This window comes from Cherax quadricarinatus, chromosome 80 (assembly GCF_038502225.1).
Source record: "Cherax quadricarinatus isolate ZL_2023a chromosome 80, ASM3850222v1, whole genome shotgun sequence".
NCBI lineage: Eukaryota > Metazoa > Arthropoda > Malacostraca > Decapoda > Parastacidae > Cherax > Cherax quadricarinatus.
Genome location: NC_091371.1, coordinates 18,277,616 through 18,295,575, shown reverse-complemented (window position 1 = coordinate 18,295,575; position 17,960 = coordinate 18,277,616). Strand labels below are relative to the sequence as shown.

The window sequence follows — 17,960 nt, the reverse complement described above, 5'->3', positions numbered from 1 at the left end:
ATAAAAATGTACAGTAGCAAGAAGGCACTAAATATGATGCTACAGCAGTGCTTGTAATCTGTGATTAGGAAGTGAAAGAGTAAGAGTTGAAGGTGAAGAGTCATCACGGCAATATAATAATAATCTTTATTTTTACAAGTACATGTACAAGGTATACAGGCCTAGCTGACATTAATGACTAATATTACTGTATGGAAAGCCCCTTTTTATGCAGAGCATTTCGGAGCAAATTAAAAATTAAGTCGATTTTGTCCCCAGGATGCGACCCACACCAGTCGACTAACACCCAGGTATCGATTTTATTGACAGGTGAACATGGGCAGCAGGTGTTTTAAGGAAACACGTCGTAATGTTTCCACCCGTACCGGGAATTGAACCACGGACCTCAATGCGCGAGGTGAGTGCACTAACAATTGAGCTACGGGACATCCTCGGTTACGCACAGCATTTCGGGCACTAGAAAATTTAGTTAAGGCAGTAAGAGGTGATTTTGTGATAAACGAAGACGAGGAACAAGAAAATAATGGAGAGAATGAAGTGCAACTAATGGATGACTGTCAGGCGACAATCCTAGCTTCTTGAGAAGAAAACTATTAAGTATATCATCAAATTAGATGGAAAATTAGATTCAGATCCTTGACTAGTGTCAAGGATCTTTCCTTGAGAGGATGTCATTATGAAAATGCAACAGTACTGTAAATAATTTTGTTGTATTCATAGGGAGCACTAAACCTGTATGTCGTATAAAGCCTTAGGGAAAGGGAAGCGATTAGGTTTGATCCAAGGGACGTTAGATCAAATTCCTTGGATCAAGAGCCCCTCATCGGCATCATGGACCCTCTCATACGAGATGCAGTACATTAAATTGAACTTACTTTAGGGTTTTGAGTTGTTTTGCAGATAAGATCTGATGGTGCAGGTAAACAGCGTTCCAGCTAATATCTATGTGCTTTTAACACAACACTAGTACTGCCTATTATTGTTATTTACGTCTAGGTATACTGAATCATGAAACTATAACGAAATAAGAAGACATTTCTAGAAATGTACTCAAAATTGTGTAGCACACCGGGTGAGGTAAACACCAGCACCTGCTGGCGGCCTCCACAACGATGTCTTATAATTTATTTTAACCAGGGGAGGGAAGCGCTAAACCCGTAGAGGTCATATAGCGCCTGGGTAATGGGAGACCTTCAGGTTCGATCTAAGGAAGAGGAGGATCAATTCCTTGGATCAAGAACCCCTCACAGGCAATAAGGTTCAATCATATAAAGCTAGTGGAAGGTATTGTTGTACCGTCGCCAACCCTGTCTTACTATAATTATTACTTTAATAATAATAATAATAATAATAATAATAATAATAATAATAATAATAATAATAATAATATTATTATTATTATCATAAGCGCTAAACCTACAAGGGCCATACAGCGCTGCAATAATAATATTTGTTTCTGCATGTACATGATACAACTATTACGGACCAGATTGACATAAATGACATTTATACAGTAAGTCCCTGGTTATTAGAGCATTTCTGGCGACTTAGGTTAACTCGTTTCCCAGGATGCGACTCATACCAGTCCATTAACACCCAGGTACCTGCTAACTGCTAGGTAAGCAGGGTCAGCAGGTGTAAGCAAACATGCCCAATATTTCCGCCCTTTATGAGCATTTTTATATTCATCACAGTTTATCGTATATTAAAATGTATTCCTCACCTGGTCTACTTAAATATTTAGTTTACTTTCTCAAGGGTTATTAATGATATTAGTGTTCCGAAATCATTTCAATACCTTTTATTAATGGAGAATTCACGCTTGTGGGTTTAGCGCTTAGGTTTGATAATAATAATAATAATTAGTGGAGAAACACTAAATGCATAGATGTTATATTAAACCTGGAGAATGGGAGGCAATCAAGGTCGCTGTAAGAAAGGTTCAGGCAACTCTAATTCCCTGAATCAAGTCCTTGATCAGCATCATTCGACTTACCTACCTTGAAGGGCAAAGACCCCAATGGAAATTAGTCACTCTGTCTGACTTTTTTGGGTTATCCTAGGTTCTCTACACATATGCTGCTATGTATGATAATCTATGTAACTGTATTTGTGTATACCTGAATAAACTTACTTAATAGCCTGCACAATAGAGCAGGCAAGGTTCCTCAGGCTTGATGCAAGGCAGAGGATGACTCCAGTTCCTTTGACAAGAGTTCTTAACAGCATCAAGCCACCTTGCTCCTTTTGAAGGGCTGTGACTGAAAATCTGTCAAGAACCTTATAAAACTGGCCACATATTGTATTGGATAATTTTGTAAATGCAAATAATAAATGCACTCAATCATTGATGTTAAATAATAATCACTAATTACAGAATGGATGGGATTTACCAGTAAGCTATACTGTATTAAATTATCATGGAAATTCTCTTGAGGTTAGGCCAGTTTGATAAATTGAGTTAGTTTTGCCTACTCGATTAATTAGATATTACTGTATAACCATTTCTCAGTCCATACATGAAAAAAAGTGTTGTTTCAAACTTTCTAAATACCATTATAATCAGAAGGGAGCATTAAACCCGTAGTAATCATATAATTTACAGGGAATGGAAGACATTCAGGTTCAATCCAAGGGAGGGATAGGTTCACTTCCTTGGATCAAGAGTCTTCTCACTGGTATCTAAGTATACCTCCCTTGAGGAGTTACCTTTCTAGAACTCTGCCAGGAGCCATAATATTGCCAGGCATTTCTCCCCTGCTTGTGTAAGTTCTTTATTGACAGTTACTGTAGCCATACATACATGTATTTGGGTATTTATTATTATTATTATAATCAAAAAGAAGCGCTAAGCCACAAGGGCTATACAGCGCTGATTTGGGTATTTAAACATCTTTATTATACTTGTATATTTCATGTCTCTTTTAAATGGTCATCATAACTCTTCCTGTTTACCAGTCAGAGCATCCTGTGTTTAAAGCTCTATATTACATATAGAGTATACAACCAGTAGGAGCCATATAGCACCTGAAATACATAAGGTAAACTGGTTTATCCTGAGGAAGGGAAGCGCTCCAATTTTCTTGATAAAGAACCCTTCACCTGTGTGTGTGCAAGTCATATACTTGAGTTAAGCTTAAAGCCTGGAGAAGGTTCATTATCACTCTTGAAGACAGGTGGCATACTGTCATCCCTAAAGCCTGGAGATGGTGGAACATCACCCTTGAAATCTGGAGGTGGTGCAGCCTTATCTTTAAAGCCTTGCATTTCATAATTCTTTACTCTGCAAGTAGTTTTTTGCATCCATATGTTTTTCCATTTCAAATTTTTTTGTGGCGAGTTTTTGTGATTATCAAATTCACAAGAAAGTGCTGAACCCATAAGTCATGCAGAACCTGGAGAATGGGAGGCAATAAGACTATATCCAAGGAAGGTGAAGGTAACCCCAATTCCTTGGATCACAAGCCCTATGCAAGTATCAAGGCACTCACTTGAAGGGTCTAGTGACAGAATCAGATACACAAGTTAATTTATTGTGATCATATAAAATTGCAAGTGAAAACAAATATGGTTCTGAAACTCACAAAATAATGCTATAAACAAAATTTGAAGAAATTATATGATTATAGTATGTACAATTTGTACATTTTACTCTATTGTACACATTTCTCAACTCTGGAGTCATATTGTAATATGTCTTTGTACTTTTCTGTTTTAGAGGCAGAGTGAAAGAATCACTTGTACAAGTACTAGACATCATTTAACAGGATTACTTAGCCAATCCTCCTAACCAAAAGTTTTAATTCTGTGTATAAAGAGTAGGTTTTTCACATAGAATTTTTAACCATTTCTTCTTGACAGCAAGCGTCATATTTACCTTTGGTTAGGTTAGGTGTAGTTAGATTAGATTGTTGTCTAGCAACTAAAATGAACCAATTATAACAAACCCAGAGGCAAAACTGTATTGCAGGCAAAAAAAGAGGGGAAGAAACAAAACAGGGATTAGCAGCTTATGCATTTTCACCTGCATTAGAACTTCATCTATCTGACCTAATTAAACCTTGCCTAAACATAATGTAAATAGAGGAAGTTACTGAAAAATCTACAAGAACCAAATGTAAACAGTCAAAATTCTGACTGTTGCTTAAGATGATGGGTTGGCTTGTGTGAAGGAGTGGAGGAAAGTGGTTATGATTTGACATGCTGTTGAAGTGTAAGGCTAAATTTATGAAGGGATTCAGGAAAACCTGTTAGCTGGACTTAGAGCTCTGAAGGTAAGATGTACAATGCCAGCATTTTAAAGAGGGGTGGGGATGTGGCAGTTTGAAGGGTCATCTAAACTGTAATGTCAGTGCACTTCTGGCAAATAGTCATTGAGTGAGTGACAGTGAAAGCGTTTTCTTCTCTATCAGGTATCCTAACATGGCAAGAGGTGGCTGGAGTGTTAAAAAAATATTATTCTTAATATTATTATTACTATTATTACTTTTGGGAGATGAAATACTAAATCTGTAGCAGTCATGCAGTGCCTGGGAAACGGGAGACACTCAAGTTTAATCTAAGTAAGGGAAGGTGTCCCCTTCCTTGGATTGAACCTTATTGCCTCTCATTTCCTAGGCACCATATTATGCCTTCAGGTTTAAAAAAAATATAAAATACATGTGAAAACAGAGTTGTATGAAAATGTGTTGTGTGAAATGATCAATTTGTGAAAAATAAGTTTAGCTTTCCTACCCTTAAGGCATGTACAAAAAAAAATACTGTACATATATTTTTTTTTTTCAACAAGATGGCTGTCTCCCACCGAGGCAGGGTGACCCAAAAAAGAAAGAAAATCCCCAAAAAGAAAATACTTTCATCATCATTCAACACTTTTACCTCACTCACACATAGTCACTGTTTTTGCAGAGGCGCTCAGAATATATATTACCTCATATTGTAGCAGTTGTGACTTCCGGAAATGCCATAAAGAACATATGTACACTGTATCTTTTCTGGTAACTTGTCAAGTATCAAGAGCATTGCTACTGAATACTGTATAGACTTGATTTGAGTGGTAAAATATTTCTGGAAAGTTCTTGGTGCTGAAGTGTCCAGTTCAGTGGGGTTAGATTGTATTAACAGTATTGCAAGGTATATAAATTATAATTACAATTCACAACAGAGTAGAAACATCAAAATATGCTTGAAAAAATGGAAGTAATGATTGTGTAGTTCTCAATCCTACTCCTCCCAAACACAAGCAAGAGAACAACCTGTTCTTCATCTTAATGAGCTTGTCTAAAAGAAAGTTGTAGAGATGAGTGAAATGTAAAAATAACCTACTTCAGAAGATAAGAGTTTAAGTAAGGGAGAAACAGAACATAACATTGCCTAGTCTCTCCCTCAGTCACACAAGTGAAATAACCAGTTGTGAAGAGTATTACCTTATGGAAAGAAGTTATGGTGTTCATGGGACACTGCACTTAAGAGGCCATTTAGTGCTCAAAACAAAAATGTACAATTTTCCATAACCTATGATATATGTACTATGCAACAGAGCACCATATTTAAGTCCAGGTTCATGATACAAATAATGTTATTTATACAGCTAGTTTCAACTATTTATCTTAGTCTAAACAAATATGCAGTACTATTAATTTTTTTTTATTATTATCACACTGGCCGATTCCCACCAAGGCAGGGTGGCCCGAAAAAGAAAAACTTTCACCATCATTCACTCCATCACTGTCTTGCCAGAAGGGTGCTTTACACTACAGTTTTTAAACTGCAACATTAACACCCCTCCTTCAGAGTGCAGGCACTGTACTTCCCATCTCCAGGACTCAAGTCCGGCCTGCCGGTTTCCCTGAACCCCTTCATAAATGTTACTTTGCTCACACTCCAACAGCACGTCAAGTATTAAAAACCATTTGTCTCCATTCACTCCTATCAAACACGCTCACGTATGCCTGCTGGAAGTCCAAGCCCCTCGCACACAAAACCTCCTTTACCCCCTCTCTCCAACCTTTCCTAGGCCGACCCCTACCCCACCTTCCTTCCACTACAGACTGATACACTCTTGAAGTCATTCTATTTCGCTCCATTCTCTCTACATGTCCGAACCACCTCAACAACCCTTCCTCAGCCCTCTGGACAACAGTTTTGGTAATCCCGCACCTCCTCCTAACTTCCAAACTACGAATTCTCTGCATTATATTCACACCACACATTGCCCTCAGACATGACATCTCCACTGCCTCCAGCCTTCTCCTCGCTGCAACATTCATCACCCATGCTTCACACCCATATAAGAGCGTTGGTAAAACTATACTCTCATACATTCCCCTCTTTGCCTCCAAGGACAAAGTTCTTTGTCTCCACAGACTCCTAAGTGCACCACTCACTCTTTTCCCCTCATCAATTCTATGATTCACCTCATCTTTCATAGACCCATCCGCTGACACGTCCACTCCCAAATATCTGAATACATTCACCTCCTCCATACTCTCTCCCTCCAATCTGATATTCAATCTTTCATCACCTAATCTTTTTGTTATCCTCATAACCTTACTCTTTCCTGTATTCACCTTTAATTTTCTTCTTTTGGACACCCTACCAAATTCATCCACCAATCTCTGCAACTTCTCTTCAAAATCTCCCAAGAGCACAGTGTCATCAGCAAAGAGCAGCTGTGACAACTCCCACTTTGTGTGTGATTCTTTATCTTTTAACTCCACACCTCTTGCCAAGACCCTCGCATTTACTTCTCTTACAACCCCATCTATAAATATATTAAACAACCACGGTGACATCACACATCCTTGTCTAAGGCCTACTTTTACTGGGAAAAAATTTCCCTCTTTCCTACATACTCTAACTTGAGCCTCACTATCCTCGTAAAAACTCTTCACTGCTTTCAGTAACCTACCTCCTACACCATACACTTGCAACATCTGCCACATTGCCCCCCTATCCACCCTGTCATACGCCTTTTCCAAATCCATAAATGCCACAAAGACCTCTTTAGCCTTATCTAAATACTGTTCACTTATATGTTTCACTGTAAACACCTGGTCCACACACCCCCTACCTTTCCTAAAGCCTCCTTGTTCATCTGCTATCCTATTCTCCGTCTTACTTTTAATTCTTTCAATAATAACTCTACCATACACTTTACCAGGTATACTCAGCAGACTTATCCCCCTATAATTTTTGCACTCTCTTTTATCCCCTTTGCCTTTATACAAAGGAACTATGCATGCTCTCTGCCAATCCCTAGGTACCTTACCCTCTTCCATACATTTATTAAATAATTGCACCAACCACTCCAAAACTATATCCCCACCTGCTTTTAACATTTCTATCTTTATCCCATCAATCCCGGCTGCCTTACCCCCTTTCATTTTACCTACTGCCTCACGAACTTCCCCCACACTCACAACTGACTCTTCCTCACTCCTACAAGATGTTATTCCTCCTTGTCCTATACACGAAATCACAGCTTCCCTATCTTCATCAACATTTAACAATTCCTCAAAATATTCCCTCCATCTTCCCAATACCTCTAACTCTCCATTTAATAACTCTCCTCTCCTATTTTTAACTGACAAATCCATTTGTTCTCTAGGCTTTCTTAACTTGTTAATCTCACTCCAAAACTTTTTCTTATTTTCAACAAAATTTGTTGATAACATCTCACCCACTCTCTCATTTGCTCTCTTTTTACATTGCTTCACCACTCTCTTAACCTCTCTCTTTTTCTCCATATACTCTTCCCTCCTTGCATCACTTCTACTTTGTAAAAACTTCTCATATGCTAACTTTTTTTCCCTTACTACTCTCTTTACATCATCATTCCACCAATCGCTCCTCTTCCCTCCCGCACCCACTTTCCTGTAACCACAAACTTCTGCTGAACACTCTAACACTACATTTTTAAACCTACCCCATACCTCTTCGACCCCATTGCCTATGCTCTCATTAGCCCATCTATCCTCCAATAGCTGTTTATATCTTACCCTAACTGCCTCCTCTTTTAGTTTATAAACCTTCACCTCTCTCTTCCCTGATACTTCTATTCTCCTTGTATCCCATCTACCTTTTACTCTCAGTGTAGGTACAACTAGAAAGTGATCTGATATACCTGTGGCCCCTCTATAAACATGTACATCCTGAAGTCTACTCAACAGTCTTTTATCTACCAACACATAATCCAACAAACTACTGTCATTTCACCCTACATCATATCTTGTATACTTATTTATCCTCTTTTTCTTAAAATATGTATTACCTATAACTAAACCCCTTTCTATACAAAGTTCAATCAAAGGGCTCCCATTATCATTTACACCTGGCACCCCAAACTTACCTACCACACCCTCTCTAAAAGTTTCTCCTACTTTAGCATTCAGGTCCCCTACCACAATTACTCTCTCACTTGGTTCAAAGGCTCCTATACATTCACTTAACATCTCCCAAAATCTCTCTCTCTCCTCTGCATTCCTCTCTTCTCCAGGTGCATACACGCTTATTATGACCCACTTCTCGCATCCAACCTTTACTTTAATCCACATAATTCTTGAATTTACACATTCATATTCTCTTTTCTCCTTCCATAACTGATCCTTCAACATTACTGCTACCCCTTCCTTTGCTCTAACTCTCTCAGATACTCCAGATTTAATCCCATTTATTTCCCCCCACTGAAACTCCCCCTACCCCTTTCAGCTTTGTTTCGCTTAGGGCCAGGACATCCAACTTCTTTTCATTCATAACATCAGCAATCATCTGTTTCTTGTCATCCGCACTACATCCACGCACATTTAAGCATCCCAGTTTTATAAAGTTTTTCTTCTTATTCTTTTTTAGTAAATGTCTACAGGAGAAGGGGTTACTAGCCCATTGCTTTCGGCATTTTAGTCGCCTCATACGACACGCATGGCTTACGGAGGAAAGATTCTTTTCCACTTCCCCATGGACAATAGAAGAAATAAAGAAGAACAAGAGCTATTTAGAAAAAGGAGAAAAACCTAGATGTATGTATATATATATGCATGTGCGTGTCTGTGAAGTGTGACCAAAGTGTTAGTAGGAGTAGCAAGATATCCCTGTTATCTAGCGTGTTTATGAGACAGAAAAAGAAACCAGCAATCCTACCATCATGCAAAACAGTTACAGGTTTCTGTTTCACAGTCATCTGGCAGGACGGTAGTACTTCCCTGGGTGGTTGCTGTCTACCAACCTACTACCTATATATGCAGTACTATTACCATCAAAGTCAATATAAAACATTTTTAACATGTTAGTTTTTCTTCAAAATGTTTAAATGAAACGGTTGCATTATCACTCAGCCTTTTAATGTGTTTATACTGTTTAAAATAAACAATAATTTCTTGTCAAATTACAAAAAATAATTTCAGTTCATTTCTTCAAAAGCATATTTCGAAAGTCCTCATTGCTCAATTTTGTTTCTGAAGTTTCTGTTGCTGGAGTCTCTGAAGAACCTGCAGCTGTATGAGCACGTAAAAGCGCTCTTGGCATCAAACTGAACATACCTTTACCCCGGCTGCCAAAAGCCTTTTTACCTTTGTTACCACCACCCAAAATTCCCTCATCTAACATTTTTTCTTGATTAGATGGGTTCTTTTTGACAGAGGGGTCACTAATGAGCACTGAAATTGTCTTTCCTCCTACTTCTATCCCATTCATAGCTTTCTGCACTTTTTCTGCTGTAGTAGCATCATGGTAGTCTATATAACAAGTACCTTTTGAGTGGCCATTTCGGAAAGTGACCAGCCGCAGAGCCTTAATTTCACCATGGGGTTGAAAGATTTCTCTTATTTCATTTTCTGTCATAGAAAATGGTAACCCTCTTACAAATAACTTGTCCTTTTCCTCACCTGTTGAATATCTGAATTTTTTACCATGGTTCCCAGGGTCATAAGGAGAAACAAAGACTGGTCGGCCATTAATGAGAGTTCGATCAAGCTCTAAACTTTTTACAGCAGCATCGTGTGTTTTGAAAACAAGATAACCAAAGCCTTTACTCCGACATTTGAAGTCTTTAACCAGTCTGAAGTCTGCTATTTCACCACAATTACTGAATATAGTTACTATATCTTCCTTCCCAACAGTGAATTCCAAATTGCTAAGGAAGACTGTACATAATTCATCTTTTGGATCTAGCTCTGTGAGAACTCCATACTGCTGCTCAACTGAAACAAAAAGTATAAGAAAGCTATATTATACAATTTCTTCTTCTTCTTTGAACAAACTGGTCGTATCCCACCGAGGCAGGGTAGGATATGACTGGAGAAAGGGTTACTAACCTCTTGCTACTCTACAATTTATATTTATGAATAAAACTGCCCCTGTAATTAATAAATAAATAGTTATTTATTTATTCATTACAGTAATTTAACTTACTTGCATTATAACAGCTATATATAGCATCACTGATTGGTTGTCTTATATTACAATAATTAGACAGATCACCTACTGGTTGAAATCCCTATTACTGCAACAGCTAAGTCATTGAAAGAGCTAAAATATTCTATGTAATATTTTCAATATTATATAACAAGCTTTAAATGTAAAGCAAGTATAGCAACTTCCTAAGTCAGTAAAGTAAGTAGTAGATGTAAGGAATGATCAGGGAAGTAATGACTGTTTATGTAAAGCATATAAATTTCAGAATAAATTATTGTAACAAAACATAAAGGTGTGTGTTGAGCTTCTCTGTACTTTCAACAAAAAAAATAAATGGCCTTTGATGGTTTTTTGGTTCAAATCTAGTTGTATCTTAGTTCTCAGGAAAAAATAACATTGCCTACTTTTCTTTCAACTACTGTACTGATGCTACACAACAGGCCATAAAACTTACTCTTTATTTTCTTTATTTGTGGTTTATCATCTTCTGAATCCTCTGCTTGTCTTTTAGAAGCATTAGATGAGTCAGATACTTGAGCCTGAAAGCCTGGAGGAGGTTCTACATCATCCTTGAAGCCAGGAGGTGGAATATCATCATCCTTAAAACCTGAAGGTGGTGGAACATCACCTATGAAGCCTGGAGGTGGTGCAACCTCACCCTTGAAGCCTGGAGGTGGTGTAATCTCACCCTTGAAGCCTGGAGGTGGTGCATTTTCACCCTTGAAGCCTGGAGGTGGTGTAATCTCACCCTTGAAGCCTGGAGGTGGTGCATTCTCACCCTTGAAGCCTGGAGATGGTGTAACTTCATCCTTGAAGCCTGGAGGCGGTGTAAGAAAAGGAAAGAAAAATGATACCGACATTTAATCAGAAACATAACAAGCAGTAGCATATCTAATAGTAAGCATAAACTGAGTGCCAAAATATCTGAATTTAATTATGCCAATACAAAATACCCTTTTGGTTTTTACAAAGTCAACTAAAGTTTCTCTATCCATCTTGCATTTGGCATTCATTTCTGAATCTTTACAGTTTAACTTTTTATTTCTTATATGCTTCCACACACTTTAATCCAGTAACATCCATTAATTATTCTTTTGATTAACCATTAAACTGTCCAAACATAGATCTACATTTTTTCAACATTTGAAAGCATGTAAAAAAACTTTGATCTACTTTTTTTTTTGTTATATTTGAAAAATGTAAAAAAACGTAGATTTGCTTTTGGAGCACAACGCATGTGAACGTAGATCTATGTTCGGACAGTTTAAGGGTTAATGATACTTTTGTACTTCTATGTTAATATTTTCTTTATCATATTCCTCACAGTACTGTAAACAATCTAAGATAGTCATTTAGGTTATGTGCAAGTTACTACTGTATGTAATTTTATATTTGAATGGTATACCATTTATGAAACACAGTAATACAGTAGTCATGATATTAAAGAACAGTGAAACCTCGGTTTTTGTCTTTAACTCATTCCAAAAAGTCTGATGAAAACCGAATTTGATGAAAACTGAAGCAATATTTCCCCATGAGAAATAATGTAAATCCAATTAATCCATTCCAGACACCCAAAAGTATTAACAAAAAATACATTTTTGTTAATACTTTTGTTAGTACAGAAAACAATGAGAAATAAATATAAAGGACAAATGAAATGGATAAATGAACATTTAACATAACTTTTACCTTTATTGAAGACTCTTGTTGGCATGTGGAAGACAGCGGGGAGGGGAGAGGGAGGAGAGGTTAGTGTTTGGAAGGGAAATCCCCTTCTATAAGGACTTCAGGTATCAAGTCCCTATCTGGGGTTACTTCTCTTCTTTGTCTTTTACTGGCACTAGGACCAGCTTGAGTCACTGGACCCCCTGTCACACAAAAAATCAGCCCAGAGAGATTTGTTTCTGGCATCTCTAAGATTTGCCTAAAATGGGACAGGGCATTGTCATTGAACATGTTGTAGACACAGCTTGCAACAGCTTTGTTAGGGTGATATTTCTTCACAAACCTTTGCAACACACTCCACTTTGCACACATGTCCTTAATCACTGAAGAAGGCACATTCTCCCCTCTCTCTACCTCCTCCTCTGAAGCAGTCTCCTCAGCTGCGATCTGTTGCTGTTCCAGTTGAAGGCACTGCAGCTCTTTGGTAGTTAGCTCTTCCCTGTGGTCATCCACCAACTCTTCCACATCCTGGCCACTTACATCCAATCCCATGGACTTCCCCAAAGTGACAATAGATTCCATAACAGGCATAGGGTTGTCAGGGTCAGCCTCAAACCTTTCAAAATCCTTCTCTTGGACAAATTCTGGCCACAATTTCTCACCTTCTTTATCAAAGGGCTGGCACTTGGAGCTTTCTTTGGCCCCATGGTGGCTTATTTAACAGTCACACTCAATAAACAAGCACACAAAAAAATGGATTATTATAAAATGTTTCGTATGAAAATGCAGGGTAATGTTCACTCGACAAGAAACAAAGCAAGACTGACTCAGAACGTGTGCGTGGGATGCTTTGTGTGGGCGCGGGCAGGCAGACACATTCTGTATGGCGGAAGAAAACCGAGGTGATAAATGAAAACTGGGACAAAATTTTTACAAAAAAAAGTCGAAAACTGAATTTGACGAAAACCAGGGCAAACAAAAACCTAGGTTCCACTGTAATTTATATCTTATGAAGATTAAATTCATGCTCAGGGGTACCCTGAATTATAATTCAATGCCAGGTTTTCATAAAAAATTAATGACAGAAAATATAGTATATGAATATCAAATGAAGGTATAGATACTATTAATATAACCATAAAACAGCTCTGACACAAGAGACCCAAAGTAGTACCTGCATATATTGTGTTGTTTGCACTGTGCATCTGACAATAAATTTAAGAGAACTTGCCAAATTTTTTATAAGGCACTTGATTACCCATGTTGTATATGGTATGATGTCCTGTAGTCCAATTTGAGAGAGTAGAACTTTTAAAATTATCTCTAGTTAAATTAAAGGCATATTATACTTGACCAAAAAAGTATTAAATTTTGACATCCACTTTAATTAATGTATAATATACGCTCTATACTTATAGATCAGTTAGAATTTAGAATAATTCATCAAGAAGTGTGTAATATTAGATATTCTGACACATTACCTTTGGATCCTTTAATGACTGGAAGAGGAACTTTAAATACTCCAATGCCCTGTAAATAAAATAGTGAAAATTCTCCTTTATTCTCCTAATTTGAGAATTATTGTAATTTTTGTACAAAGCATGAAATAAGTGGGAGTAAATTACAGGTTTACCCTTGCTTTATGCAAAATTTATGTTTATATAGTGACCACATTTCCACCAGTAATTTGCTATTTTATTTTTTAATGCACCAGTTAAAAAAGACGAAACAAAAATTAGCAGATAATTCTTACTTTCCTTCCTCTACAATGAGTATTCACTTCTCTTGACTTTGTTTATTATTATAATATTCATGGGGAAATGCCATACCTGCAAGGGCCCTACAAAGCCTAGATAAGGGAAGGTAACCAGGTCTGAGTACCTTTAATTATTTGGATCAAGAGTTCTTCACCAGCATAAAGGCCACCTCCTTGAAGTAGGTTTCTTACTAATTCTTATTCCTGTCATATTTCCTTTCAATTAACCCTTTGAGGGTTTTGGTCGTACTAGTACGTCTTACGCGTAGGGGTTTTTGACGTACTAGTACGCATAAATTCTAGCGGCCTCAAATCTAGTGGGAGAAAGCTGGTAGGCCTTCATATGAAAGAATGGGTCTATGTGGTCAGTGTGCACAGTCTAAAAAAAATCCTGCAGCACACAGTGCATAATGAGAAAAAAAAAACTTTGACCATTTTTTTGGAATAAATCAGCGACTTTGCAGTGTATTTTCGTATGGTATTTATTGTTGTATTCTAGTTTTCTTGGTCTCATTTTATAGAATGGAAGACATATTACAGAAATTGAGATGATTTTGACTGGTTTTACAATGAAAGGTGCCTTGAAATTGAGCTCAAAGTAGCAGAAATGTTCGATTTTTACCAAACTTCAAAAGTAAACAAATCGTGCCAAGCGTGCAATACACATCAACTGGTGAGTCTAATATTCTTTCACAAGTGCACCAATAATATGTATACCATTTTTTACACTAATGCAGTAGTCTGCATAACAGTAAATCTTATATTTTTTGTGAGAATAAAAATTCAAAGTGGAAAGCAAAAGAATATAAGAGGGGCCTTGAGACGTGACTAATGACTAGAGGAAATGTCATTTTAGTGCCAGGAATGTCTTTCTTGTTTATTCTGGACCCTATTCGGAAATTGGCATCTTTTGAAATTTGTGTGAAATTGGCAAAATTGCTAAATTCTGACCACTGTACTGGATAGTTGAATTTCATAAATGGGTGGTTTCTTGCACCCATTCGATAGAAAAAATGGAGTTCTAGCGAAATATTCATGTTTTTTGTCGACTAGTACAGTGAAATTGGCCGAAAATGGGGCTCAAAGTGGGCAAAATCGCCGATGCGTAAACATCGCCGAGACTGCTAACTTTGCGAGAGCATAATTCCGTAAGTTTTCTATCAAATTTCAAACTTTTGGTGTCTTTATGATCGGGAAAAGATTCTCTATCTTTTCATAAGAGAAAATAATTTTTTTTTTTTTTAAATTTGGCCGACCCTGAGAACGAGTTTCGGAGAGGGCCTGTCGACCCTCAAAGGGTTAAGGAGGCCTACTCAAAGGCAATGACTCCTGGAACCATTAAGAGATGTTATATATTTTTTCCATAACTTCTAAATTCTTGGCCTACCTTCAGTATCAGTCTCAGGTAAATTGGAAAATTATTTTTAAAAAATAAGCGTTGAATGTGGCCATAACACCTTGGTTCATTTACTGAATCAAGAAAGCATCATTGTTGGAAAGAAGCAAAAACACAACAGGCGTAGAAGTCATAAAATAGTGTATAGGCATAACTCACTAATGTGGCGGGTTAGGTTCCATAGCACTGCCGTAAATCAAATATTGCTGTAAAGTGAATCACAGTCTTATTTTTTTATTGCCAGTGCATATAAAAGCCTAAAAACATGTTTACACTATCTCAGCATTCAACATGCCTTTCTCACCAAGCTTGATCATCTGTAGCTTTTGATTTACAGTAAGAGGCTTGCAACTCTTTTCACTAGCATTAAACTTAAGAGGCCATTGTACTGTAATTAAAAATTACAAAAATAACAATAATAAAAGTAAAATGTTTGAAAAATTCTGAAAATTGCCAGAATACAACACTGAGACACAAAGTGTACAAATGCTGTAAACAGAGTGCAGGTAACAAAATGGTGGCCAAAAATAATAGACATGAATATAAATGGATATAAATAATCATTACAAAGACAGTAATTATGTATGAGTGATAGTGAAAGTGTTGAATGATGATGAAGCTTTTTTCTTTCTTTCTGAGTTTTTCTTTCTTTATGGGTCACCCTGCCTCAGTGGGAAATGGCCAATGTGTTACAAAAAAATAAATAAATAAAAAGTGGTGTATTAGTAAAGCGCTCTAAAGTGAAGTGCCTGTGAGGTACACCTGTATAATGGAATGGCACTGGGATATTATCCAAGAGAAGTCATGGATATAGAGGGACTACTACTACAAGCTCTAATATTTGAAACATCATTTAGATGGAGCACTTCTGCTCTTCTACTTTGGGCTCATAATAATAAGCATACACCAATGACATCTTACCTGTGACTGACGACTATTTTTAGCTCTGTTTGGTTTATTCCTCTCTTTTCTATTTATTTTCTCTTTTTGTGTCTTTCCTTGGCTTATTTCATTCTCAGCTTGCTTTTCTGCTTCTAATTTTGCAGCATCTTCTGCTCTCTTCTTATTTACAATAGCCAACCTATTAAATTAAAGAAATTTACAATAATGTAAAATATGTCCATATCAGGATAATGAGGCTCAAGTTAGAGTATGTAGGAAAGAGGGAAATTATTTCCCAGTAAAAGTAGGCCTCAGATAAGGATGTGTGATGTCACCGTGATTGTTTAATATATTTATAGATGGGGTTGTAAGAGAAGTAAATGCGAGGGTATTGGCAAGAGGCGTGGAGTTAAAAGATAAAGAATCACACATAAAGTGGGAATTGTCACAGTTGCTCTTTGCTGATGACACTGTGCTCTTGGGAGATTCTGAAGAGAAGTTGCAGAGATTGGTGGATGAATTTTGTAGGGTATGCAAAAGAAGAAAATTAAAAGTGAATACAGGAAAGAGTAAGGTTATGAGGATAACAAAAAGATTAGGTGATGAAAGATTGGATATCAGATTGCAGGGAGAGAGTATGGAGGAGGTGAATGTATTCAGATATTTAGGAGTGGACGTGTCAGCGGATGGGTCTATGAAAGATGAGGTAAATCATAGAATTGATGAGGGGAAAAGGGTGAGTGGTGCACTTAGGAGTCTGTGGAGACAAAGAACTTTGTCCTTGGAGGCAAAGAGGGGAATGTATGAGAGTATAGTTTTACCAACGCTCTTATATGGGTGTGAAGCATGGGTGATGAATGTTGCAGCGAGGAGAAAGCTGGAGGCAGTGGAGATGTCATGTCTGAGGGCAATGTGTGGTGTGAATATAATGCAGAGAATTCGTAGTTTGGAAGTTAGGAGGAGGTGCGGGATTACCAAAACTGTTGTCCAGAGGGCTGAGGAAGGGTTGTTGAGGTGGTTCGGATATGTAGAGAGAATGGAGTGAGACAGAATGACTTCAAGAGTGTATCAGTCTGTAGTGGAAGGAAGGCGGGGTAGGGGTCGGCCTAGGAAAGGTTGGAGGGAGGGGGTAAAGGAGGTTTTGTGTGCGAGGGGCTTGGACTTCCAGCAGGCATGCGTGAGCGTGTTTGATAGGAGTGAATGGAGACAAATAGATTTTAATACTTGACATGCTGTTGGAGTGTGAGCAAAGTAGCATTTATGAAGGGGTTCAGGGAAACCGGCAGGCCGGACTTGAGTCCTGGAGATGGGAAGTACAGTGCCTGCACTCTGAAGGAGGGGTGTTAATGTTGCAGTTTAAAAACTGTAGTGTAAAGCACCCTTCTGGCAAGACAGTGATGGAGTGAATGATGGTGAAAGTTTTTCTTTTTCGGGCCACCCTGCCTTGGTGGGAATCGGCCAGTGTGATAATAAAAAAAATAATAAAATCAGTCACATAAGAAGCGATAACCCCCCCCCCAAAAAAAAAAAACTCTTTAAGTGCCATGTAACTGTGCTAAGTGCTACAGAAGAGTACATGTGTGACAATATAAACAACAAAATTTTTTGGCAAAAACTTTCCCTGAAATCCGGGTGTCAAATTTAATGGTGTCTCATGTAACAAAATGCAGTACAGTGGACCACCGCCGTACGAATGCATCGCGTTACGTTAAATCCACCATATGAAGCATTTGAACGCAAAATTTTTGCCTCGCCTCACGATAAAAAACTCGCCTTAAGTGATTCGTCCGGGACGCGTCCCATGTGTGGCCTCAGCTGCCTCGTGGGTGCCAGTGTTAACAAGCCAGC

At 37.8% G+C, this 17,960-nt stretch overlaps 1 protein-coding gene across 1 annotated transcript in view; it reads right to left on the bottom strand.

Annotated features, from left to right (window-relative positions):
- Positions 1 to 9,321: 9,321 nt before the first annotated feature.
- The window catches only part of LOC128702367 (squamous cell carcinoma antigen recognized by T-cells 3), a 32,725-nt gene continuing 24,086 nt past the window's right edge, over positions 9,322 to 17,960 (bottom strand). The window contains exons 11-14 of the mRNA XM_053796601.2: positions 16,152 to 16,311; positions 13,560 to 13,608; positions 10,865 to 11,227; positions 9,322 to 10,196 (exon numbers count right to left, since the gene is read on the bottom strand). Coding sequence (XP_053652576.2) covers positions 9,403 to 10,196; positions 10,865 to 11,227; positions 13,560 to 13,608; positions 16,152 to 16,311 — 1,366 coding nt within the window. The 3' untranslated portion in view covers positions 9,322 to 9,402. The remainder of the gene's footprint in view (positions 10,197 to 10,864; positions 11,228 to 13,559; positions 13,609 to 16,151; positions 16,312 to 17,960) is intronic.